Source organism: Protopterus annectens, chromosome 1.part1, assembly GCF_019279795.1.
Source record: "Protopterus annectens isolate FY-2018-M chromosome 1.part1, PAN1.0, whole genome shotgun sequence".
Lineage (NCBI taxonomy): Eukaryota > Metazoa > Chordata > Ceratodontiformes > Protopteridae > Protopterus > Protopterus annectens.
The window spans coordinates 485,488,644-485,500,877 of record NC_056726.1 but is presented as its reverse complement, the minus strand read 5'-3'; the positions used below and the strand labels follow the sequence as shown (position 1 = coordinate 485,500,877).

General features: G+C 37.8%; 1 protein-coding gene across 1 annotated transcript in view; it reads right to left on the bottom strand.

The window, feature by feature from the left end:
* Window positions 1–12,234, bottom strand: part of TBPL1 (TATA-box binding protein like 1) — a 412,204-nt gene that overhangs the window by 141,099 nt on the left and 258,871 nt on the right. Inside the window, exons 3-4 of the mRNA XM_044087107.1 lie at window positions 10,277–10,380; window positions 10,087–10,181 (exon numbers count right to left, since the gene is read on the bottom strand). Of these exons, the coding sequence (XP_043943042.1) occupies window positions 10,087–10,181; window positions 10,277–10,380 (199 nt within the window). The remainder of the gene's footprint in view (window positions 1–10,086; window positions 10,182–10,276; window positions 10,381–12,234) is intronic.

Here is a 12,234-nt window from a genome sequence, read left to right as displayed (position 1 = left end):
AGGGTCAGCATTTTGAATTTTGGGACAATGATGTATGTATTTAAGGTGGACAGGTCGAGAATTGGTCTCCAACTTTTTCCTTTCTTGGAACTAGGAATAGTCTAGAATAGAACCCCTTTCCTTGTTCTGCTGTTGGCACTCTTTCCACAGCTCTCATGTTTGCTAACTCCATTATCTGTAGAGCCTCTGTTTTTGATTTGGAGGTAGATTTGGCATTCCTCTTTGACTGGTAAAGTGTGGAAGTGAAACCGGTAACCTTGATCTATGGTTTGTAAAATCCACTTGTCTTTTGTTATGTAGTGCCAGTTCTTTGAAAATAAGGTTAACTTTCCGCCTAGAGGAGCTGCTATTTGTTCCTGGTAGGCGGATTTAGGATTAAGTCACTGTGGTTGTGCTGATGTAGTGGCAGTGGCTGTGTCTGTGCCTCTGTTGTTACCTTGCCACTGTCGTCCTCTGTAGGCACCTCCTCTGGATTGGTTTCTGCCTCTGGAATGTCTATTCCTGCCCCTTTGAAATTTTGTGGAGTCAGGAAAGGACCAATTTTTGGCAGGCCAGTTCCTGCTAAACCTTGGGGGTTGAACCTGCAAGAAATCTTTAACAGTTTGAACAGATTTTGCCTTCTCTTCCATTTTCTTCATAACCTGCTGGGCAGGTGTACCAAACAAACTTGTCTTGTCCATAGGAGCATCTAGCAACTTAGCTTTAACATGATCCGGTAAAGCTTGTTCCTTTAGCCATGCATGCCTTCTTATCACTGTGCCTGTCATGGCTGATCTAAATGAAGCCTCCAGTGCATCATAGCCACATTTTAAGGAATGGTTGCTAACCTGTTGTATGTTATTTACCATCTCTAATACATATTTCTTATCAAGAGATTCATCAGTGGTTAGTTTTTAGTTAACTGATCAAGCATAAACTCTTGGTATTGTATCATGTGAAACTGACAGTTTAAAGCTCTAGCTGAGAGAGTAGCTGAAGTGTAGACCTTTTACCCCATCTGTCTAATGACCTTGCTTCCCTTTCAGAAGGAATAGGGTTTTAGCTGTGGTCGCTGCTACTGCCTTGGGACCCTGGGATATAGTTTCTGGGTCTGCAAGTGGGGCCTTGTAAAGGTGGTGATGAGTATCTGGCACCCTGTAAAATCTGTCTGGTTTGGCAGGGGCTGGGGTAAAGAATCTGGAGCGGAGCAAACATCATTGAAAGCATCATCCACCACAGAGAGAACAGGAGGTATAGCTAAGGGCCTGTGCTGTGGGAGGTGCAGAAAGGTCCTAAGTCTTTTCTGGAGTCTGAAAAATCCTGTTGCTGCCATTGGAACTGTTCTCGCATGGCATGCAAGGTTTCCCCAAAGGAGAATTCTTCTGGTGGGGAAGCAGCTGGAATGGATTCTTCAGCATCAGAATCTTCAAAATTGGAGAAGGAGCCTCGGGCGGGTCAGTTATGTCTGTTTAATCGGCAGAATCATCAGAAGAAACGGGCTGGGGGGGCTCTGCCCTAGGTCTCTTCTCTGGGGCTGAGAGGCCCTGTCTGGGTGAGATTGAGATCCTCTAATTAAAGAAATTAAATCTTCTGCCAAAGAAAGCATTTGAGAACTAGAAGAGGGCCTGGATGTGGGGGTTTAACAGGCACTGTTTTAGTAGTCTTGGCTGCTTTAGCCCTGGCGAAGGCCTTAATGGACATGGCTGCTGGAGGCCTAGCAGCACCACGTGCTGGGGTAGAGACATCCAAGGGGATGGTGTCTGATAAGTCAACCACCGTAGTGGGTAAAATTTCTGAGGTCGATTCAAGAGTTGTAGCAGGGGCCTCAGTTGTAAGAATAGGTTCAGCTGTACTTTGATCAGTTTTCTCGGTTTCGTCCGAAACCGAGACACTCATGTTTGCTTTACCGTGGTTTCGGCAGAAACCGCGGACCGCGAGTGTCGGTCTTTATCTTTGCGTTTTTTGGTAGATTGGGAAGTCGGAGGATCCGACGGCATAATGTACGCAAAATCAGAACCGAAAAACTGTTCTGCAAACTCCGACCGACGCCTAAGCGCTCGGTTGAAAGAGGCACAGGCGAACAGGCTGCTACGTCGTGGGCTGGGCCTAAACAAGGCAGACAGTAAGAGTGGAAATCTTTATGAGGTATTTGTTTCCCACAGGTTAAACAATTGTTAACTTTTTCTGACATCGGCTGAGGCAAGAAAGAGTCCCCAACGGGGTACTTAGCTTTAGAAGTCTTCGAAGTAGTATTCGGTAGAAGTAATCTCTGGATCCGACCGACCGGCACTTGCGAACAGCTTCTGCTTCGGGCGCCACGCGGCAAGAAAGACTGAGGAAAATGGCGTCGGCTGATGCTTATATACCCGAAGACCAACAGAGATGACGTCGGGTGGAGTGCGACATCAGCCGAAGCCGGACCCGGACTTTGGAATCCGGCCGACTGCAGGGCTGCCTGACGACAGGACAACCCACTTGTTATGACTGCAGATGCATCCATGAAGGACATCTGGGAAGAAAAAGGAACTGCTGGCGAGGCAAAACGAAACCTGTTTGGACTTATTTTGAAGAAATATGGACTGTAAGATAGTGTGTGAAGTCAGAGTGATGCAGGTAAACGCTGGGGAAATGCATTGTGTATTAGAAAAGGAGATAGTAATGTGTAGTGGCAGAATAAGGTACTGTAGTTTTTTTTAATATTTGTTTTCTTTTTTTTTTTTCTTCCACTATATCTCCCTTTTTTTTTTACTCCTTTTCTTTTTTCCTGTAGATAGGTTGTATTATTTTTAACTGATAAATGATACAAAAATGGTTAGTTTAACAGATCTAAACAATGTGCATATAATAATAAAAGAACATAAAAGAAGTTATTTTTATATGTGTAATTTAAGGCATTTTTTCTTATTTCTTTTCCTTTTGCTGTGCTCCCTTCATGCTTTCTTCTTTTTTTTTTTATTTTAACCCTTTGGTTCCCTCTCTTATTCACATACGGTTACTACAAATGAAAGTGCCATTATAGTCTTATTTTTAACTGCATTGATTTTTAATATTAATATGTTAGTAGGTAAGTTGTAGGGGAAAGAACAAAGCAGATTAAAGTAGTTAGATCATTTTATTCAGTAGATGCAGGGTGTTGGGAAATGTTAAATAACTGTCTGCTTTTGAAGTTAACTAATATTTAATACTGTATAGAACAACAAATTAGAATGTTATATGCTATTGCTGAATATAAAACTGAAGTGAACTGAAGTACATTAGAATCTCAGGGTACAATTAGTTTATTTGTATATCCATAAATATGTACAGAGCTGTAGTTACCTATAAGTAGTGTTTAGTAGTGAATGTCAGAATTAGGCTTTGTAGACATAGAAGTAGTTGTTGTGGGTTTTTTGCATGGGGTTTTATTGTTAAATAATAGAATTAGTAGGTTAGTTACTCAGATGGTATCCAGTAATGTGAAAAACCTATGTTCATCCTGGTCCAGAGGAATAGTGGGTAGGCACTGGGTAGGGATGGGATGGCAGTTTTGCTTCCATACAATTGATGATATGCCAACTTATGTTATTCTAAGGTTGCTCAAAGAGATTAGACACCGATTTACATTTCTAATGAACGTTAAATGTGGATAATAGAATCTTGGAATGTCAAAGGACTCCAGAACATGAAAAAAAGAAAGCCGTTTTTTCATTTATTTCTCAAATCATCAGCATGTTGTATTTTATTACAAGAAACGCATATGACTAATGATCAATGGGAGTCAGTGAAGGATAAGAAATGGGTTAGGAAGATTGTGACGCGGAAGGAACAACAAATAGTGCAGGGGTGGCAATTTTAATTAAGAATCACTTTCAGGGAGATATTATGGATGTGAAGATGGATCAGGAGGGTAGACGGTGTTTGGTCCTTCTCACATCCAAATGTTATGATAAACCTATAGTACTAATATGTGTATATGCCCCTAATGTTAATCAGTATCATTTCATAGCTTCAATCTATTCCATTTTACAGTCATATAATAATTGCTATATCGTGTTGGGAGGGGACTAGAACTCTTATCAAGATCGTAAATTAGACAAGTTGGATGCTTCTCCAGCGTTCAATAAACAGGCAATGGTAGCATTGAAAGAATTGAAAATGGATTTCAAACTCTATGACCCTTTTAAACACATACACTCACAAAGGAAAGCAGAGAATTTTACTTCTTATTCAACCTGCCATAAAATGTGGTAGAGAATTGACTTTTTCTTAATTTCAGAGGTGCTGATCTTAGCTGACCCTAGTGTTTCTAATCAAGTCAGACAACTCTCGGACCATTCAAAGATAACTTTAACCTTAAACAGCAGTAATATGAATACTAAGAGGCTTCGAGGGTATAATTGGTCCTTGAACCCATATTTACTAACCAAGGAGGATACATTAATGGAAGTCAAGGAGATACTTAAACAGTCACTAAATAATATTTCCCAAAAGAGACACCCAATAGATATAGAATGGGCCACAAGTAAAACGCAGCTAATAGGTCTATTTATCCAAAAAGCTACATATTATAAAAAATTGCAAAAGAAGACTCAATTGGAATTAGAAACTAAAATTCAATTATTGGACCAAGATTTGATGAGGAACTGTAATGAACAGACAGAAACTGAGCTATTAAGATGTCAAAAAGAACTATTTTTACTTCATAATAGAAATTTGTCACTTTATGAACAAAGAAATTTAGTTAAATATGCAAATCATATTCAAACCCCCTCGAAAGCATTAGCTCGTATCATTAACCAGACGAAATCAACACGATTAATTACTGAAATACACTATAACAATACTACATATACTGATAAGGCAGATATTATGAAGACCTTTGAAAATTTTTTTAATCAGATTTACGGTGAGAAGCAGACACTCTTGCAAGATAAAGACAGAAAAGATTTTCTACAGAAAATCACTTTCCCTAACATTGATAAGGAATTTCATAGAGATTTAATCAAACCGATTACAGTTGAGGAGGTGTTCGAGACAATCAAGAAACTAAAGCCTCACAAAGCCCCAGGCCCAGATGGTTTGACCTCGGAATTCTACAAATCTTTTAGTGAGATTCTGAGCAGTGTATTGGCATAGACTTTTAATTATATTACTCTAAATAGAATTAACGATCCTCGTTTTAATGCCTCAAGGACAGTTCTGATATTAAAGGAGAAAGGTGATTCCAAAAATCCTGATAATTACAGGCCTATATCACTTTTGAATATGGACATGAAAATCATGACATCCATTCTGGCGAGTAGACTGAAAAAGGTAATAAACCCAATAATATCAGAGGAACAGGCGGGGTTTATGGATGGGAGACAGACCACGGATAATACCTTAACGCTCCATACTTTAATCTCTTATGCGAAATATAAAAACCTGAATTTGTACGCCCTAATTATTGATGCTCAGAAAGCATTTGATAGGGTTAATTTGGTTTATTTATTTGATAAACTCCTGCGGTATATTAAAATAAGGTAATGTATCTCAACGTTAAAGATACTATATAAAAATGCATACACAAATGTATTTATAAATCACGAATGCTCGAATAGGATAAAAATTTAAAATGGTACCCGACAGGGCTGCCCATTATCTCCCATCTTATTTAATCTCTACTTGGAGCCTTTATTTTTACACCTTAAGCAAAATGTTTTTTATAATTCTCCTGTACTGTATGGAATAAAGGTTAGGATGGCTGCCTATGCAGATGATTTAAACATATATTGCACCACACCTGTTTCCGATACTGAAAAAATATTAGCTGCAATAGAAATCTTTGAGAGAATTTCCAATTACAAGCTAAATTTTAAAAAATCTAAAATATTCCCATTAAAGACACCCACACCCTTTTCAATGCTACCATTGATAGGACAAGTAATGACGGAAGAAAAGATAAAATATCTGGGGATTGTCTTCTCAACTGAAAATAGAGATTTTTTTATAAACAATGTAAAGTCAACTACAGATCAAATAACATTGGATCTTGAAAGATGGAGTAGATTGAAGTTACCGATGATGGCAAGAGCAGCTATCATAAGAATGAATGTTCTTCCTAGAATGTTATATGTTTTTAGAGCTGCACAACTCAGAATTACTAAAACATTCTTCAAACAGCTTCATGTAAGATTGGGAAGATTTCTTTGGGAACCTAGGAAGACGAGAATATCATATAAAAAATTGATGGCTCCAAAAAATAAGGGGGGGCTGGAATTACCGGATTTCAAAATGTACTATTTAGTGATTCAGGCCAACAGGATTTTAAAGACGTCTTACTTCGATAAGGATAGTAGAAAATGGACACCCAAATGGGTGCTCTTAACGTACAAGCATATAAATGAAGTGGGAGTCAATGCTAAAGCATTACCCTTTTTAAATAATTGGACAATGAGTAAATATAAGTTAATGGAGCACATCAAAAGCTATGTAACGGCAATTCAAACTCTTTTTGCTTCCTTAAATTTACTAAAATATATGATGGTCTTCCAACCATTTCATAGGAATCCAAATTTAACAATTGGTGGTCAATTGATTGATCTAAAGAAATTCCCTTTAATCATGGAGTTAACTGTACTTGATTTATATCCTTTTCTAGGAGTACCAGTACATGATATTCTAAAAGAAATAGAACTTCCTATTTCCTATTTAACTATAGTAAGACAGCTAAAAGACTTAGTTATAAACTATTTTAATAACTTTGAAATGAAAGGGGAGGATTTAACCATTTCTCGTAATCTATGGGAAGCGCTGTTGCAGGATAGAAAATATATAACCGCAGCATATAAATTGATAAAAGAGAGGAAGTATGATAATTATATTCTTTTATCGAGTTACTGGAGAGAGAAATTGATATTGCCAGATGACAATAAGATATTGGAGGCATTTAAGTTAACATTAAAGTCCGTATCCCTTCAGAAATTGGTATTTACGCAGCTGATGATATTTAACAATGCATACTATACTCGTCTCACTTTGCACAAATTTGATGCGAAGAATTCACCCATATGCCCACAATGCTTAGATCAGACAGCAGATTTGCTTCACATGTTCTGGAGTTGTAAGTGCATTTATAAATTGTGGACTTCATTAAAATTGCAGTTACAAAAAATGGGTTACCAAAATTCAACACTCTCCTGGGAGTTTATGATTCTTCATATTCCCCCGGAGAATTTAGATAGATCCAAAACGATTGTAATTATGAATATTTGCCTATTAATGAAATTATATATAGCCACAAATTGGTTGAACCCAGCCCAGACATCGTGGGAAAATTTCAGATTGTTGGCAATAAAACACATCTTAGCGCATAAACTGTGATCACAAGAAAAATATTAACAATATAAAAATATGGGAGCAAATTTTTAATATTGTTTTGGCTTAGAGGTTACTATCCACTTTTTCTCGGGAACCAGAGTATAGTCTGAATCAACCTTAGTTTAGATAGAGAATGTACAGAAAAGACAGATTTGTTGGCTTTGATTTGTTAATGTTGGATTTTTTATTATTTTCCTTTTGATTGTTAGTGCTGTACCTTTGATTAATACACAAGGTTGATATATATGTGAAATTAACCAATGGAAGCATCTTGTATATATTGTATATAATGTGTGAAGTTGTAATATGGTTGTGAAAAATAATAAAAAATGTTTATTGGAAAAAAAAAATGCTGATATTTTAGCATGTGAAACTGGCAATTTAAGGCTCTCATTGCTAAAGTTGCAGACGTATATACTTTCTTTCCATATCTGTCTAATGCTCTGGAATCTCTGTCAGAGGGAACTGGATTCTTGGCTGATGAGGCCTTAACTCCCTTGGGTCCCAGAGAAATAGTTTAAGGGTCAGCTACAATGCTTTTATACAGAAATTTATGTGAGTCAGGGACTCTGTAGTATCTGTCAGGTTTAACAGGGGCTGGAGGTAAGGAATCAGGATTTAAGCTGGATTCAGTATACACATCATCCACAATATCTAACACTGGCGGAATAGCAAGGGGTCTGTGTTGAGGTAATAAAAGGAAGTCTGAGCCTTTTCTTGGATTCTGAGTAATCCTGGCCTTCCCAGTGGAAATGCTCCGTCATGGTATGTAGGGTTTCCCCAAAGGAGTAGTCCTCAGGTGGTGAGGCTGATGGAATTGATTCCTCAGCATCAGAATCCTCATAAGGGGGTAAAGAGTATCCTAGGTCTGAGGATGAATCAGAAGAGATGGACACCTGGCCAGATGAGTCACAGTCTGCATCCTGTCTAGGCCTTTTATCAGGAGGGGGATGTGACCCCCTGATCAGAGTGATTAGGTCTTCGGCCATTTTGAGCATTTGCTTCTTAGGCATGGAGGCCTGCCCTGGAGAATGCTGTATTTGTTTCTTTGATTTTAAAGGAGGCTTAGACTTAGCTGAGGGTTTAATGCTTAACTGAGTGGGTCTGAAGACACCCTCTGGAGCTATGGGTTGCTCAGATACTCCGGATCCCTCTGAAAGGTTAGTCTCGGTAGGCTGAATAACTTGTGCGTACGAAGGCCCAGCCATCTCCACGTGGGAGTCAGAGGCGGCCTGTTGTTCTACAGAAGTGGTCGACAGGGGCTGCGAAGGTGCCTCACTGAAAACCGGAGAACCAGCGACTGGCCTAGAAGAGGCTTTGTCGTAAGTTTTGGGCCTCGGATGACTATCCTTGTCTTTGCGCTTTTCGTGTATTCCGGTCGTCGGAAGTTCCGACAGCATGGTATAATTGAATTTTCTACCAAAATAATGTCGGGCAAAATCAAACCGACGTTTAATAGTGCGCTTGTTAAACCTAGCACAAAGCCAACAACCAGTGACGTCGTGGTCTGGACCTAGGCATGGGATACAATAGGAATAGAAATCCTTAAGAGGTATTTGCTTCCCACAAGAAATACAGTTATTAACTTTTACGGACATGGGTCTGAGGCAAGAAAAAGTTTCCCCAACGGGGTACTTAGCTTTGTAGAAGACTTCGGTTCTGGATTCGGAATGAAAATCTCAGGAGACGGCCGACCGGCACTTGCGAACTGCTTTTGCTTCGGGCACCACGCGGCAAGAAAGACTGAAGAAAATGGCGTCGGCTGCATCTTATATACCCCTGTCGCACTGACGTCAGGAAGGAGGCAACAGCAACCGATGCCAGACCAAGACTTTGGAACTCAGGCCGACTGGGGAACCGCCTGACAGCAGGATAACCTAAGTGTAATGACTGCAGCAGTGTAACACTATGAACATCTAAACCTCTTCCCCAGACATTCTGGGATATGACTGGCCTTCAGAAGAAGGTGTGAACCCTCTGACTGTGGCGACTTTTGGATTTCAAAAGGATATACAGTTAAGAACACTACGAAATTACCTAAACCAAGTGGCCTTTTCTCACCACTTCTGACAGTCACCTAGCCATTCTGATGTTCATCCCAAAGGATGCAGTCTCCTTGTGCATCTACACACTACTGAGTATGAGTAAACATACATGACTCTAGGTATTACAGCAGCATCAATGCACAGTCCACATTCCTAGATGGACTGAATGAGGAAGACAGAAACTTTGCAACATCAGAAGAAAAAACAATAGACAAAAATCCTACTTCACAGTTTGTTTCTTGAAAGTGGCACTGACAATGCAAACTGAAAACAGCTGTCATGGCATACGATTCTGGCAAGAAGGCAAGTCTGCACTCAAAATGGCATATTCAGCCAATAAGGAAACTCAGAAGAGGAGCTCAAAATTAAAGACATGAAAAAATAAGCATGTATGTAATAAAATGTCTGCACACTTTGACTGTCAGTGCAGCGTAAAGAAAAGAGACAAGCAGACAAAGCAAGACAGGTATCACCAGTACTAAGGGATGTAAGCAATAGAAATGAGAGGTCAAGTGAAAACAGTAACATAAAATTAAAAAATGTAAACACATTTGTTAAACTACTTTGGCATTTTACCATGAGCAAAACCACTTAATCAGCTCTTGAGGTACATGCACAAACACCAAGTGAAAAATCAGAAATGCACAAAAACACAACCAAACAAATCCTCCTCACTAGACATCCATTTAGTTTCCACATCATTTATGTTTCAACAGATACTCACCTGTCACAGTGACACTGCCTGTTGAAAAGATCTGTAAAGTTGCTTTTAAATGTTTAATTCTGTATGATGCTGCAGGGTGAAGTTCTGGCTCATAACTATAAAATAAAAATCGGCAAAAAGATGTCCATATATCAGTAGCTTTCTAAATACAGCAATTAAAAAAATTAAATACAACAAAAATGGAACATACCTGGCAATAGGTCTATTTCTCTTTGTAAACTCTGGCAATCGTATTTCAAAGGGCATTGTGCATACTGCCAAAACATTAACAACTTTAAAATCCGTAAATTTCACCTAAAAAGGCAAATAAAAATAAATTTTGCAAACCAACATAAAACTGAACTGTGTGAGGGACAGACAATAATAATGCAGGCATGTAAATATATTCCCTACAAATAATTTGTGTTGCTAGAATGCAGTGCACAAACTGGAAAGAACCAAAGATTATCAAATTCCATGTCCTGATCTGTTCCAGCAGTCAGACATTCTCAAGGGCAATTAATGAGATTGTGCACTGTGGCCATTAGAGAGAGTTCAACTGCAAGAGACCATGTAAGCTGCTATGTTCTATTTTGGTGCCCAGAAAGTGGCAAATGAGAGTCCATATACTAAGAGATGGCTGTTGCTGAAGGCCACAAGAGTTCAAAGCATAGAACACCAAGCACACAAAGGTAAACAAAGTAATTTTGTTCCCCAACAAAAAGGCTAAAAAGGTTAATAAATAACATGTCAACATTACAGATCACAGCCACAATGTCTACCACTTTTTTAATGCTGTTTAACATTTACTTCACTCCGAGACAAAGCATTTAAAGTTTTGCAACATAAAACAGATGCACACACACACACACACACACACACACATATATATATATATATATATATATATATATATACATATATATATATATATATACATATATATATCTATATATATATATATATATATATATATACATATACATATATATATATATATATATATATACACACACACATATATATATATATATATATATATATACATACATATACATATATATATATATATATATATATATATACATATACATAAATATACATATATACATATACATTTATACATACATATATGCGTGTGTATGTATGTGTATATATGTATATATATGTATATGTATATGTATAAATGTATATGTATATATGTATATTTATGTATAAGTGTGTGCGCGCACGTGTGTATATGTATAACACCAATAAATACTACAAACTTAACTACAAATTACAGGGCTTAAAACTTGCACGAGCACAGGGGTGGAGGAAGCCTATCTTGCTGTAACTGAAATATCCACTACAGTGAGCAGCATCCAATAGCTATACCACAGTCTATGCAAGGATCACTCCAACAAGAACTCACTGCATGGATGAGCCTGTACCAAACACTGTACACCCAGCTTGCAGTTATGGACGGTAAGGCACATCCTGCAGGACAGAAGAAGCAAATCCTGCTCTAACTCTAGAATGAACATCTAGTTTGTAATCATGATAATGGTAAACATGACAGCAGTCCACAAAACATGAAAAAAATGACTAGTATCTAGCATAAAACATAGAAAATATCCGTGTTTTATTAAATTCGGTAAGCGCTTTCACTAGATAGCTTCATCAGACCATGAAAATGAAATGGTTACAAAACAAATATTTAAAAAAACAATCACCACTTATCGTGTGATTACATCACAACTCTATTAAATTCATTCTATCTTATGCAGTACTGCATGTGAATACTTCCACACATAAAAAGCTTCAAAATTATGGCGCTTAATCCATTCTGACACAGCACATACAAAATTATAATGCATGTCACTGTCTATTAAAAATGACTTATAAAATATACAAGTACAAAAATATTGAACATAAACACACAATACATTTAAGAAAGTTTCAGTGCACTATATCCGAATAAAACCTCCCAGGGTCTAATATGAGTCAATCGCATCAGGAGACTGAAACATATGTAGGGAACTTAATAAACATATCCCTAACACTTTAAATTAAATAAAACTAGAGAAATGGTCTAAAACCAGTGGTGTTCATGTAATTAAAACAATCACCAGAGGCAACTGAAATATATGCAGATAAATATAAAACTAGAGAGCAAATTGTAGGAGA